At 41.3% G+C, this 13,888-nt stretch overlaps 2 protein-coding genes across 2 annotated transcripts; one reads left to right on the forward strand and one right to left on the reverse strand.

Annotated features, from left to right (window-relative positions):
• Window positions 1-1,301: 1,301 nt before the first annotated feature.
• Window positions 1,302-3,546, forward strand: LOC137298593 (uncharacterized). Its single transcript, XM_067830888.1, has 2 exons — window positions 1,302-1,357; window positions 2,244-3,546. Exons 1-2 carry the CDS (start codon window positions 1,302-1,304, stop codon window positions 3,544-3,546), a joined length of 1,359 nt encoding a protein of 452 aa, XP_067686989.1.
• A 1,235-nt stretch (window positions 3,547-4,781) lies between these two features.
• On the reverse strand, window positions 4,782-13,514 carry LOC137298594 (atrial natriuretic peptide receptor 1-like). Its single transcript, XM_067830890.1, has 7 exons — window positions 13,340-13,514; window positions 10,061-10,423; window positions 9,105-9,262; window positions 7,555-7,692; window positions 5,871-6,006; window positions 5,290-5,381; window positions 4,782-4,931 (listed from the first exon to the last, which is right to left on the reverse strand). The coding sequence occupies exons 1-7, from the start codon at window positions 13,512-13,514 to the stop codon at window positions 4,782-4,784; spliced, it is 1,212 nt and encodes a 403-aa protein (XP_067686991.1).
• Between the last annotated feature and the right edge of the window lie 374 nt (window positions 13,515-13,888).

Genomic DNA, 13,888 nt, shown 5'->3' on the forward strand with positions numbered 1-13,888 from the left:
TCTCGAACTTGCATTCCAAGATAGGTGTAGGCCTGATCTTCCACAAGATGCTCCATAACTCCTCCCCCTTGTAACTTGACCGATCCATCATTAGTTACCTTGCCACGTTTCAGATGAAGAGTATTACATTTGTCGAGTCCAAATGTCATGCCAATATCATTAGAGAAGGACTCGACAAGGAGAACCTGTTCTTTCAAATTGGTCTCTCCTTTGGCAAGGAGCTCGATGTCATCCATATAGAGGAGATGAGTGAGAGGTGTTGGGGATCTGTGCTGAGGAGGTCCGGGATGGTACCCTTCCTCCCCGTTGAGCAGGAAACTCAAAGGATTTAGAGACAGACAAAAAAGCAAAGGACTGAAGGAGTCCCCCTGAAATATTCCCCTTCTGATTGGAATAGATTCCGATGTCTGCACCTCTCCTTGCGAGTACATCTCAAGTTGAGTCGACCAGCAACTCATTAAAGACTTGAGTAAATCAAGTAGTTGCTCAGGGAGGTCAATACACTGAAGAGACTTCAGAATCCATTCGTGAAGGACAGAGTCGTATGCCTTTTTGTAGTCTATCCAGCACATGGAGAGGTGGCGGTGGTATGTTTTAGCCCTTCCAAAATCATTTTCTGTACAAGAAGTTGATCCTTGCACCCCCAACATCCCTTTCTCGCCCCCTTCTGCTCTCTGTAAATTATCTCATTGGAAGAGCAGTAACATGACACGAGGTTTGACAAACACCCTGTGAATAATTTATATTGAGTATTTAGACATGTGATAGGGCGGAAGTTTTTGGGATCAGTCAAGTCTCCTTTTTTGGGAAGGAGTATTGTGCGACCTTTGCAGAACCATGGAGGAACATCATATTATTATTATTATTATTATCGAAGATCGTCATGTGAGTTTCTTCAGCGTTGCCTCTACTCACTCGGCAAATAATGGGTACCCGGTGGAAAAAAATCATATGACTCTTAATCTTTTAGAGCCTACAGACAACTTAGGTTATATGGGGTAGTACTGTCAAAACGCATTATGTTGGGTGCGATAATTATTTTGGTCAACTAAGTGATAAGTGTGCATGGATTTAAATGCTATGTATACTGGGCAAAAAAAGTTAGGGACATTGGTAGTTTTAGGAATGATATTTTATCAGTATGAAATGAATAAATACATTATTATTCATAATTTCAAAATTTACATATATCCTTAACTATTCTTGTGCAGTATATTTCCATACTGACGAGTAACCGTCGTTAGTAAGACTTAGATAAAACAGTGTCGAATTATGATATCACTCTTACCATATTATTAAAGATGCGATTACAGAAGCAACGACTAAAATCACTCCGAAGGCTGACGACAGTCCAATGGTAAGTGAATCGCTGGCACCTGAAAGTATGACGGACACGTCAGGCAAAGTTCGGTTGGAAATGTAACGGTACATAACAATATCGGCATTAACACTCGCTGGTCTAATTGATATATTATCTTGAAGAGAAATAGTGGAAACTCGTAATATAGTTTACCCAAGAAATAATTCTGCAAATTGAATGAGATTTTAGTTCTGGTAATTGTTTAAATAACAGATTGGGTACACAGTGCGACCAGTAGATGGCTTAGACGCCGACAATAGATATAAAATGTGGAAATTTTAACGTTAAATATTTGGACTCGTAAGTGCTGCAGAACGTAATACGCTAGGCGCGTTTCAGACGCTGCAACACTTTAGGCATGTCATTGCATCTCTGATTGATGCGTAGATCGATGCTTATGCTGTTGACCACTGGTTTGCCTGGTCCAAACTCGATCAGTTACAGACCGCCATCATATAGATAGAATATTGCTGAGAGCGGCGTTAAACAACAAACAAACAAAGTCCTTCTTCAAAGACAAATGGTAACAAAGTTAATCACAACTTTTTGATAAGCAGAGTGAGTAGTACATACAAAACGGCCAACAGATATTGACCACAGTTCCCAGAAAGATTGTAACATAGGAATGACATTCTACGAGTGTGTGGAGCTCATGTATCACAAGCAAATTACAGCTCGTTCATAAGTTACACAAACACATTCTCGTGTATCATATTTGCAGTGAAGGCTTACTTTACGTCAAAATAGTATGCACATTTTCAAAAATTATATCAACATTTATAAGTGTAGAAACCTGAAAATGAACCATCTTTTTCACTCTAAGAAACAAGAAACCACAGGAAGAGTAGCAATATTTTGGAAAATTATAGTGTCTCATTTTAAGCAACCCCGCCACCACCAACACACCGCCACCAACACATCGCCACCATCACACCTCCACCATCACATCGCCACCATCACACCGCCACCATCACACCGCCACCACCAACACGCCGCCACCATCACACCGCCACCATCACACCGCCACCATCACATCGCCACCATCACATCGCCACCACCAACACACCGCCACCATCACACCGCCACCATCACACCGCCACCATCACACCGCCACCATCACACCGCCACCATCACACCGCCACCATCACATCGCCACCATCACACCGCCACCATCACATCGCCACCATCACACCGCCACCATCACACCGCCACCACCAACACACCGCCACCATCACACCGCCACCATCACACCGCCACCATCACACCGCCACCATCACACCGCCACCATCACACCGCCACCATCACACCGCCACCATCACATCGCCACCACCAACACACCGCCACCATCACACCGCCACCTTCACACCGCCACCATCACACCGCCACCATCACATCGCCACCATCACATCGCCATCACCAACACACCACCACCAACACACCGCCACCATCACACCGCCACCATCACATCGCCACCATCACACCGCCACCATCACATCGCCACCATCACACCGCCACCAACACACCGCCACCACCAACACACCGCCACCATCACACCGCCACCAACACACCGCCACCATCACATCGCCACCATCACACCGCCACCATCACATCGCCACCATCACATCGCCACCACCAACACACCGCCACCATCACACCGCCACCATCACACCGCCACCATCACACCGCCACCATCACATCGCCACCATCACATCGCCACCACCATCACACCGCCACCATCACACCGCCACCATCACACCGCCACCATCACATCGCCACCATCACACCGCCACCATCACATCGCCACCATCACACCGCCACCAACACACCGCCACCACCAACACATCGCCACCATCACACCGCCACCAACACACCGCCACCATCACATCGCCACCATCACACCGCCACCATCACATCGCCACCATCACATCGCCACCACCATCACACCGCCACCATCACATCGCCACCATCACATCGCCACCATCACACCGCCACCACCATCACACCGCCACCAACACACCGCCACCATCACACCGCCACCATCACACCGCCACCATCACACCGCCACCACCACCATCACATCGCCACCATCACACCGCCACCATCACACCGCCACCCAGCCACCCCCACCCATATTGTGTATCATTCTGCTATGTAACATATATAGTCTATACATAGAGATGATATAAACACGCTCCTCTAATGTCGCAGAGCGCGAGGTGGGTTCAGTTCAGATCACTTCAGTTTAGTTCAGTTCTTTATCCCCTACCCTTTAGATAGACATGTCAGGATATATCAAGCAAGATTTCGATTCAGTTTATGCTGGAGTATATTCAGCTACGTTTCTGAAAACACTTGCTGAACTCTCGGGTGCACTCACGATGACCGAGCACTCCTCGACAATAATATAAAGACCAACTCACCATCTGCACCCAGATTTATAAGGTGAGTAACCATGGTTACGTAGCTGTTATTGAATCAACTTTGCTATAACGGTAAATAGATGGATTTACGTAAAGTGTGGCGGCAATCTCAGAGACACGTGTGTTACACACGTGTGTTTCAACAGATTACGAAAACTGGCAACATAACAGTATATCCTTTGAATACTCACAATTGTATATATGTACCCCACACAGTGGAAGTATACAGCTCTAATCCTACCATTACTGCATTACCGCACACCACTTATCTCTATATAGATGAACAGTAACTATCGGTTATATGGTACATTTTTTGTGCGTTCTTGTCTGCGGGAGGATTGTCTAATGATTAATGATTAACAATTATTATGGTAATGTTGTCAGTGATCTAAGCTAGGTATGGACATATGTCAGTTGCACAGGAGTCCTGGGTGTATCGACTTATTTAATTTTTTTCACATCTTCTAGAAGCAAACGCGAGATATTTTTGTTTAGCGAGTGAATTGGTTTAAAATTATTCCGGTCATTTTGTGTGTCTGTTTGATGTGGGAGAAAAACCCGAAGTAATGAAGGTCCCGGACATTCCACCCATTGTCGGAGCCCCAGTTCATGGGTGTAGCAGTGACAACATTAGAAAAATAATCGATTCGAGCAAAACATCACGGATTTTTTACCTGCCCATGAGACCGCAAATAGGCACAACGAATCGTAGTGACCAAATATTTGAGGTATTATTCAATAACACTTTTGTAACCAAAGGCAGATTACCGTAGTGTTATATCGACATATCTGATGGAATCAAATAAGAAAACATAAATACAGAATCTGAATTAGATCAAGGTACAAAATTGAAAACCCTCATCTTCTAAAGAGCATACGAGTAAGCACCTTTCAGCAGTTTTCCGTATTAAGGCTCTATATAACTAGCCTAACTTTTTATATATTATAAATACACAATGTCGGCTGGATTTGTCAAAGTTCTGACTGGCAAGTAGGTAAGTCTACCTGACAGTTCCGAGCTTACCTGAAGACAGACACCTGTCGTTTCTGAAGCCACATTTGGGTATGTCAAGTGGCGGTCCACCCCCTGGCCAGTGGATCTCGTCAACAATTATCAGGGAGTCTTTGGCTCGAATATACCGGCCTACTAACTGCAAGAATATACAAGTGTTGTTTTGTTTAGGTTCATAATCAATAGATATGGTTTAAAAGATGAGTCTAGATATTCTTCATTGTCTGAACTCCTTTATCTATACAAGACCTTCCGCCGATAGAGACAAATACACAAGCACTAGTAACATTTCATTGCAGTCATGGATTTACGCTGGTTCTAGCAATGGCCCAGAAATATCACGACAGGGACACCAGAAATGGTCTTCACACATTGTTCCCATGTCGGAAATTGAACCTAAGTCTTCGGCGTGAAGCGCGAAGGCTTTAACCACTAGGCTGCCACACCGCCCCAATACCAAACATTAATAGAGACGTGTGGTCAGATGGTTGCGATACCTTAAAGGCTCCTGTTGCAGGGTCAAGGTCGTGCATGTACACCTCGGAATCACGTGCTCCTTCACTGTTGATTGTGTACGCACCAGTTACACCTTCGGATAAAAAATAACATAAATAACAGCAATTCATTGTTTAAGTTCAGACGTCAGTGTCAGGATTAAGTACAGTGAAACGTTTTTCTATAATTACTTAGATTTGTCGATATATTTTATATGCTATATTGAGCAATACTCTTTGTTAATACAGTGCAGATGCTAGTACCTATTTGGGTCGCGTCCAAAAACGTCCTTTCAAAGAAAAACAAACGAAAATTAATGTACTCGGAAAGGTTTATCCTCAATCTACATTATGCATTCATATTCCTGATAATTAGTGACCAAACATATAGTATTCAGGTGCATTTTGTTATAAATAGGCTGTGCCAAAAATGCTTGAAAATACTTCAGTCTGTCGCAAGAGGGATATTGTCATAAACATAAAATTAGTTAGTTTCATTGATGTAATTAGCAACAAAATTCAGTCCCTATACAAAAAAATCAAAGAGGGAGTAAAAATTGATATGTCGAATATTGTTTCCTTACCAGGGTATGTGCGATTCCATAACCTCTCTGCGAACGCTCTTCCATCCCGAGGGTCTCCTCCCTCCGCCACAGTTTCATTAAGCACTTGTCCAAACATGACGAATGAGTCATAATAACTAGCCGTGAGGAAATGGACCTACACGGAAAAAAATGTATGTTCTTATTCAGTCAAAGTCTTTATTTCTAGATTTCTAGATACAGTATGATTGTGAAAAATAGCGTTTACCGTTTTTGAAAACATTATTCAGGGTTTGTTGTGATGTGTTGCACACGCGTAATAAACTACGATCTTTGTAAGAGACAAAAGATTATATATCAACTATTGCTGTATATATCAACTATTGCAACGTATACTAATCATAAGAGTCTATATCAACTAGTGTATTCAACATCAACTATTACAATCCGTATCAGCTATTGCAGACTATATCAGCTATTACATTCAAGATTAACTATTGCATTCAATATCACTATCAAATAGTGCAGTCTATTTCAACTACTGTAGTCCATAACAACTATTGCAATCTATATCATTTATTACAGTGTACATCAGCTATTGCAGTCTATATTAACTACTGCAGTCGACATCATTTATTACTGTCTGTATCACCTATTGTAGTCTATATTAACTATTGCAGTCTATGTCAGTTATTGCAGTGTATTTCACCCACTGCAGTTTATTTCAGCTATTACAGTCTATATCACCTATTGAAGTATATATCACCTATTGCAGTCCACATCCCCTATTACAGTCTATATCAATTGTTACAGTCTACTTCAACTATTGCAGTCGATCTCAGTTATTTTAGTTTATGTCAAAAAATGGCTGTCTATTTCAATTATTAAAGCTATGTCAACTGTCGCAGTCTATATCAGCTATTAAAGTTTATATCACCTATTGCATCCTGTATTAACTAGTGCAGTCTATATCAATTACCCAATCTATATCAACTATTGCAGTCTATATCAGCTAAATGTATTACAGTCTATACCACCTATTGAAGTATATATCACCTATTGCAGTCTGTATCAACTATTGCTGACGGCGTCACGGCTGGTTGTGTATGAATAATTTCAGTCCAGAATGACCTGTGTCAGACAGACCTAACTACAGTTACATATCTATAATTACCCGCCTGTGCTGACAATAAGGTAATACAATAAACACATTTTCGGAACAGATGCCGACGTTGATATGTGCCACGACTATTGTTAATTGTGTATCAATACGCTGAGGCTTAGCTACTGACGTAAAGCATTAAGCGACAATGCAGCACGATATGTAAATACTCTCTGGAAGTTTTTACTAAATATACATACGCCCTCACAGTTGCTACTAATGTGTTCAGTTCTTATTAGTATTGTACACACCAATCGACAATATTGTAAGTGTAAACACGAAACACATGATCACGGTTACTACGATGTAAATACTACAGCTCGACGGATACACGTAAAGAGATCTTTGCCAGCATGATAAATAAACATTTAGTCTCTGAAAACATATACTTTAACCTAAGATATAGATCTATGTGAAACGGAAAGGAGCCAATGGAAACTTCAGAATCTCTATAATTTCTTCATTTGTGACAAAAACAAGACGTCTCCCTTGCCGAGAGTGGCGTTAACTGTCGAAACTCTCCACTTCCACCCCCATCCTGTGTTTTCAATCACTTGCACTTACAGAAGTGTTCGTTCCTACGTAGTCGAAACCGTAGTCTCTTAAAGCTCGCTCCTTGACTTCCTGCTCGAATGCGGCGAAGGCAGAGGACACTGCCTCACCGGTGAAGAACAGGCAACTTTGGTAAGCGTTCTTCGCTGCCTTTTGGGTGAAAAGAATGAACATGCGTTATAAATTTAGTTTTACGCCGTTTTGGGCAATATTACTGCAATATTACGACGGTGGACACTATAAACAGGCGTCACATATTGTACCAATACTGGGAATCGAAACCGGATCTTAGGGGTGAAGAACAAATCCTGTAACCACTAGGCTACCCCACCGCCCTGCGCGTAAACGAGAATAAATCACTCAGCATATTATGTCTCTTCTGCCTTAGCACTAACTCTAACAATAGCACTAACTCTAACAATAGCACTAACTCTAACAATAGCACTAACTCTAACAATAGCACTAACTCTAACAATAGTAATACTGTGCTTATATATAATGAACCGAACTCCACGCCCTCGGTTATACAGACGCGTTATAACTGGTTAGTTATCATTTGCACTCGACCTTCATTCTAAGCTCATAAAATGTTAACAGTGACCTACCGGGTACCCAGTCACTGCAAGGTGATCAGAGGTACCTTTCACACAGTTTGGGTTATAATATGCAATGTATTTCTCGGGAATACGGCACACAACACAATCCTTAATGTTGATTTAAGTTAATAACTATTATAACTTGGTCTCATTATTGTCTTTGCGTATTACTTCTCCATGAAAGGTCTTTGATTAGCTACTCCTTGGTGATATCCTAAACTCGGACTACTATGTCGAACTGCCTTTCTGACTGGATCCGTGAAGAATCGATCTTCCGTAAGACGTGTTTGTCGTAAGAGGCGAGTAACGGGATCGGGTAGTCAGGCTCGCTGACTTGGTTGACACATGTCATCGGTTCCCAACTGATCGATATGCTGTCGATCACTGGATTGCCTGGTCCACACTTGATTATTTACAGACCACCGCCATATAACTGGAACATTGCTGAGTGCGGTGTAAAACTAAACTCGATCACTTTTCTGACTGCAGTGTTTGGATATGTTAATTCAACTCACGTCTATGACTTTATTCGAGGATTTAGTGTTTGAATAATTGTTTTCTGGCCATGTCCATTTACCGGTTGACATCACAAATGAAAGACTGAACGTGTATAATTTGGTTAGCAACAAATAAACCCATTTTGACTGAAAAGGAGCGCAAGTGAATTTGTGTGTTAATACGCAACTGCGACCATGAGGATGACCAAATATGCGCCGATGCGATTTTAAAATGGTGCGAGTAAAGGATGTCTAGGGAATGCACTCGCTCCTGGACAACACATTATTCCGAAACGAAACTTAGTTCTTATCTGTTCAAGAACTCATCACAGTAAATGGTATCTGACAGACACTTGTGTAGTAATATCTGAATTGATCTCTGTGAATCTCTGTGAACTGACTCTTCTTTGATTATCAGAACATGTCCTCCATCTTCACCTTAATTGACGGCCACTAAGATGGTGCGTACCTCATCGTTATCATCCCCATATCGCCAGTAACTTTCATCTATGGACCTGTCAAGACCTTTGGTCACCAGCATGACATACTCCCCCTTTGAGTAGCCGAGACGATGTGCCACTAACAAAATCTCTCTTGTTTCTGGGGCGTTTGTGTAGAGAATGAAGACTGAAACAAAGCCAAAGACACAAATAAACGTGAATTAAAATGTGTTTAAAAATGTGTAAAATAAAACAAAATAAATGTTTAAAAATATTTCACGCTTCATCTGAGGCATTCCAAACTTGCCCAATCATTTCAGGCTCGACTATAAATCTGACTCCTTCACGGGTCTGGAAAACAGACTTATAGCAAGAAAAGTTAAATCCAACTCTGAATAACGTCTTAAGGTGTTTAAAGTTAATGATTGAGTTTAGCATTACGCCGCATTCATTCGCAATGCAGCAGCATTCCACCTATATGATGGCGGTCTGTAAATAATCGAGTCTTGATCCAGAGATCAACAACATGAGCATCGCTCTATGCAATTGAAAATACGATGACAAGTGTCAAGCCAGTCAGCGAACCTGACCACCTGATCCTGCTATTCGCCTCTAACAACAAGCATGGGTACTGAAGATTAACGTTAACCCGGATCTCCACGGGTTGTTTGAAGTCAGTGAATGATATCATGGCATACCTTAACTTTATATATACAAAACTATAAAACAATTTCATGCAACACTAACTTTTTGTACGTGTTAATTTCATTTTTTTAACGCCGCACCCAACAATATTCCAATTATATGGCGGCATATAAGTAATCGAGTCTGGGCTAGACAAGTGGCTGACATCAAGAGCATTCATCTACTTAATTCGGATACGACGGTATGAATCTACCACGTCAGGTGCTTGACCTCTCGATCCCGTTAGTCACAAACATCCTGGTAGAAAATATGCGCTTTGGAAACGTTTGAATTAAATTACCTCTAGCGTACTTGCTTGCATCAATAAGGATGCGTTCATAATCAGCTGTTGTGAAAGTCTCTTGGTCAATTTCATAATGCGACCATGAATAGTCGTTGTTTGCCTTCAGAATATCATCCATGCTGTACCAATGCAGTCTTGAGACGGAGCCACTGTGGAATATCACGAAGTGATTCCAAGAGTACTTGTCGATCATCTTGAGAATGAAGTATGAATAGCTCTCGACGGAGATGGGGGACATCCTTGTGAGGGTCGGGTAGAGAATCTTGTCAGCCAGTGTGCCCGATCCCCCTGCAGGGGTAATGAAGGGGAGGTTCCACTGGGTCACCAAATGCCCCATAGCCTCCACCGACGTACTAGAGCCTGCAACATGACGTGTGAGTAATATAAGGTTGTACCTATCTGAACCTATACTCCTCACAAAATATTAACCAACACAAAGTTTTAGTACCATTGAATTTTCATTTATTTAAATTGCAAATTTCAAATGATGGAATAGAAAGTTGAAACGTATGTGCACACGATTAACAAAGTAAAATGGTATTGAACAATAGCAGACTTACAAATCTTCAAAAGCATGTACCCTTGAAACAGTCGTGTACTGCATTGATGGAGCAAAATGTTAACATTAAGGTTCAAGTTTTGGACAGTGAAGCAGTGTTCAGTAATGCGTATGACAACCGTGAGCACAAATGCAAGGTTCTACGTGTCTTTACATTGACCAAATGAGCCTTTACAGTTGCTGTTGTGGAATGGTGTACCATCTAGAGAAAGTCATACACAACTCTTTCTCGGGTATCAACATAGATGGACGGGCATTAATACCATCCCTAAAATGAAGTAAGGCCCCGCTTGTTGTACCAGAGGAATGATTACAGGTAGGTTTTAACTGATCAGACTGTATGTGTGAAGCTTGGAGCGTATCCAGGCAACACATTTTGCATGTTGTTTCTGAGGGTGGTTGTGCTGAATTTGACAGTCACTAAAGGTAATGTATAATTCTTTGAATATTTACCTTTTAGTAACATGCCACCAAAAATCACTACCGAAATTGATAAAGATATTACGCTGAAAATACGTGTTGCTTTTTTTCCTGTGAGGAGTATATTACATTATAATTGTACACTTCTCTCGAAGGTAATACGGTCTGACGTACACCTCCTTATAGCTGTCTTACTCGAGCCCAACTCCTCAAGACAACGGGTGGAGTGCAAAAACATTCAGTCATTGTTATCACAACAAATCAGAGATTCGAACCTGTGGTTATCGGATCCTGGTATGCATAAACACATAGTGAACGATCATCAGACAATCACTCAATGACGTCCATGTATAGGAAATGGTATCGTAACTAAGACATTACCTGACATCTAACCAATGTACCTCGCCGACATTAAGGTACATTTGTCATGTCGATTGATCGAAATGCCGAACTGTTGACATTACAGTTCCAACATGCCACCTGTTGTTTTGTATCTTGGACAAATTATGATAGCGCGCAAATCCAGAATATAAAGCAAACTACCTTTATACCGAACACGCATATAACTGACAGATATTGTTATTTTGTTCTGGGTCCCGTTTCACTAAGCTATCGTAGCGCTATGACAGTGTGATCACTTGATGTATAGTTTAGTCGAATTGCGTACAACGGACTACGGTTATTAAGAACTAGAATTTGCTTTACCGTTGAGTTCGTTAAACCATAGTTTAATGTATACTTTTGTCGAATGAAATAGATCAACGGGAAAAACTGAAAGTGTTTTCTGTCTGTTAGTTCTCGATTACCTTGAAAAGAAACAAGCCGATAATCGCTCAACAAAAGTATAAATGCCGATTCTGGCTAAAGAAGGCACTCATAAGACATACCTAGGGAAATAGCAGGATAAATTCTTTATCCAACGAGCTAACAGAAGCAATGGTGTACCCGATCATTGTGTATTCTCTGAAAGCACATCCATCACTTGTGCTGTGTTGTTGGTCAGTGCTAGAAACTCTCAGGGGTCAAGCAACCAAACACGATCACCCGGTCTTAAATACACTAAGCTTGGCTTGGTTTTTTTTTGTTTTGTTTGTTTGTTGTTTTTTTTTGTTTTTTTGTTGTTGTTGTTGTTGTTGTTTTGTTTGTTTGTTTGTTTTGTTTTGTTTGTTTGTTGTTGTTGTCGTCGTTGTCGTTGTCGTTGTTTTGGGTTCCTTTTTTTCGCCTGTATCAAGCTACTCTACGGTTGTAAGCCTACGGTTATTCTGTGAGGCCACTATATGCCGTGGGGGTGCCTCCACTCAGGTAATTAATCCCTAATTAATCCTTGTAGATAATGTGTGATGTAGCACTTATGAGATGTGTTTCTTGTGAGAGTAAACAGTTACCAACGTTTCCAACGTTACCCAACAACTGATTTGTGAGCTCCGCCCAAAGCACAACACCACAGGTCATCACATTACCAGTGACTGCTTGAGAATGTATAGAGTAGTCTTCCATTGTATTGTACGAGTCTACACGGGTGTACAATTCTTGTCACCAATTATCACGATTTATATCGCAGGTGTTGGTCTTAAAAGGTGTAAATGACGTAAATTCTCTACGTAACGAGTAAATATGGATTACCTCTGTTTGTGCTAAAATGGAGAGTATGATTAGTGAGTGAGTAATATTTAAGCCGCTCTTAGTAATATTCTAGCAATATCACGGAGAGGGAAACCAGAAACTAGATTCTTAACTCAAAGAATGGAACAAGATCCTGAAATTTAACATGCGGCTTTTGTCTAGCAAAAATCAAATATATTCAATATGTCCGAAAACGCAGTTGATCGACGTAACACAGGATTCCAGAACAACTTGATCAGGCCCCGATTTCTCGAAACAAACTTAAGTCTGAGTTTTGACTTAAGTCTGAGATTTTTCTCAAATTTGAGAAAACGCATGTCTCAGTATGAACTGTAATCAGCACAAAACTCAAACTGTAGGAAACAATTTGAGTTTCGTGAATAGATTACTTAATTTGTTTGGGTTTTATATGTCAAAAATGCAGTTGAGTTAAAAATTCATCTGTTTCAAATTGTGAAACTCAGTTTGAGATTTGAGTAAAAACTTAATTTTGTTTCGAGAAATCGGGGCCAGAGGTATTAAACAAAATTAACGTATCTCGGGAATCGTGGTATTACTGTGTTATAACACACAACACTGAACTAGATTCAGGAGTAATTTTAAACGATATCCTAACCTGTTTAAACAGTTCCGGGTGAAGTATTATTTAAACAATTGGCGTGATGTTGACTCACCTGGACCAATGAATGCATCGACATTGTGCTTATAGTACAGTTCGGCGGCCGCAGCCCCTGCTTCTGTTGGCCCGCTAACCGCATACCCAGGCGTGAACTTGATGTCCAAAGTGTCATTGTACTTTTTTCGTATATACTCCAGTCCCATATCGACTGCAGCACCAGATCGGCCCATGCTTAATGAACTGGAGCTCGAGTTTTTCTCTATGGTGCCAATGCGGACTACATATTTACCAGCTACCACTTCCAGACACAATCCTGTACACAGAAGACACACCAGAACCGACTGTTGGTATACCGTTTGAGACCACATATGTTTATGATTTACTTCGAACATTGGAACTCTGCCTTTAGGATTTAAATTCTCTGTCTTCTCACATCTAGGGACACACACCTCCGTGGAATTACGTCACGACCCACCTTTCTAATAGTTATGAAATTTATGTAGTCCTCAGATTGTTGGGGTCACTTTCAGTTAATGCCTCTGTGACACCTGGGCTCGCATTAGTATTATTTAACTGTAGATTTCGTCTGTGAACATAGCTGAAG

Source organism: Haliotis asinina, chromosome 10 (assembly GCF_037392515.1).
Source record: "Haliotis asinina isolate JCU_RB_2024 chromosome 10, JCU_Hal_asi_v2, whole genome shotgun sequence".
NCBI lineage: Eukaryota > Metazoa > Mollusca > Gastropoda > Lepetellida > Haliotidae > Haliotis > Haliotis asinina.

Excerpts from the sequence above, each read along its gene's own strand:
- LOC137298593 (XM_067830888.1), top strand. The coding sequence starts at position 1,302 with ATGCGATTACAGAAGCAACGACTAAAATCACTCCGAAGGCTGACGACA. Across the intron at positions 1,358-2,243 it reads AGGCTGACGACAGTCCAATG|CAACCCCGCCACCACCAACA; the intron begins GTAAGTGAATCG and ends TCTCATTTTAAG.
- LOC137298594 (XM_067830890.1), bottom strand. The coding sequence starts at position 13,514 with ATGGGCCGATCTGGTGCTGCAGTCGATATGGGACTGGAGTATATACGA. Across the intron at positions 10,424-13,339 it reads CGATGCATTCATTGGTCCAG|GCTCTAGTACGTCGGTGGAG; the intron begins GTGAGTCAACAT and ends GTCATGTTGCAG. Across the intron at positions 6,007-7,554 it reads ACGTAGGAACGAACACTTCT|GTCCATTTCCTCACGGCTAG; the intron begins GTAAGTGCAAGT and ends TTTTCCGTGTAG.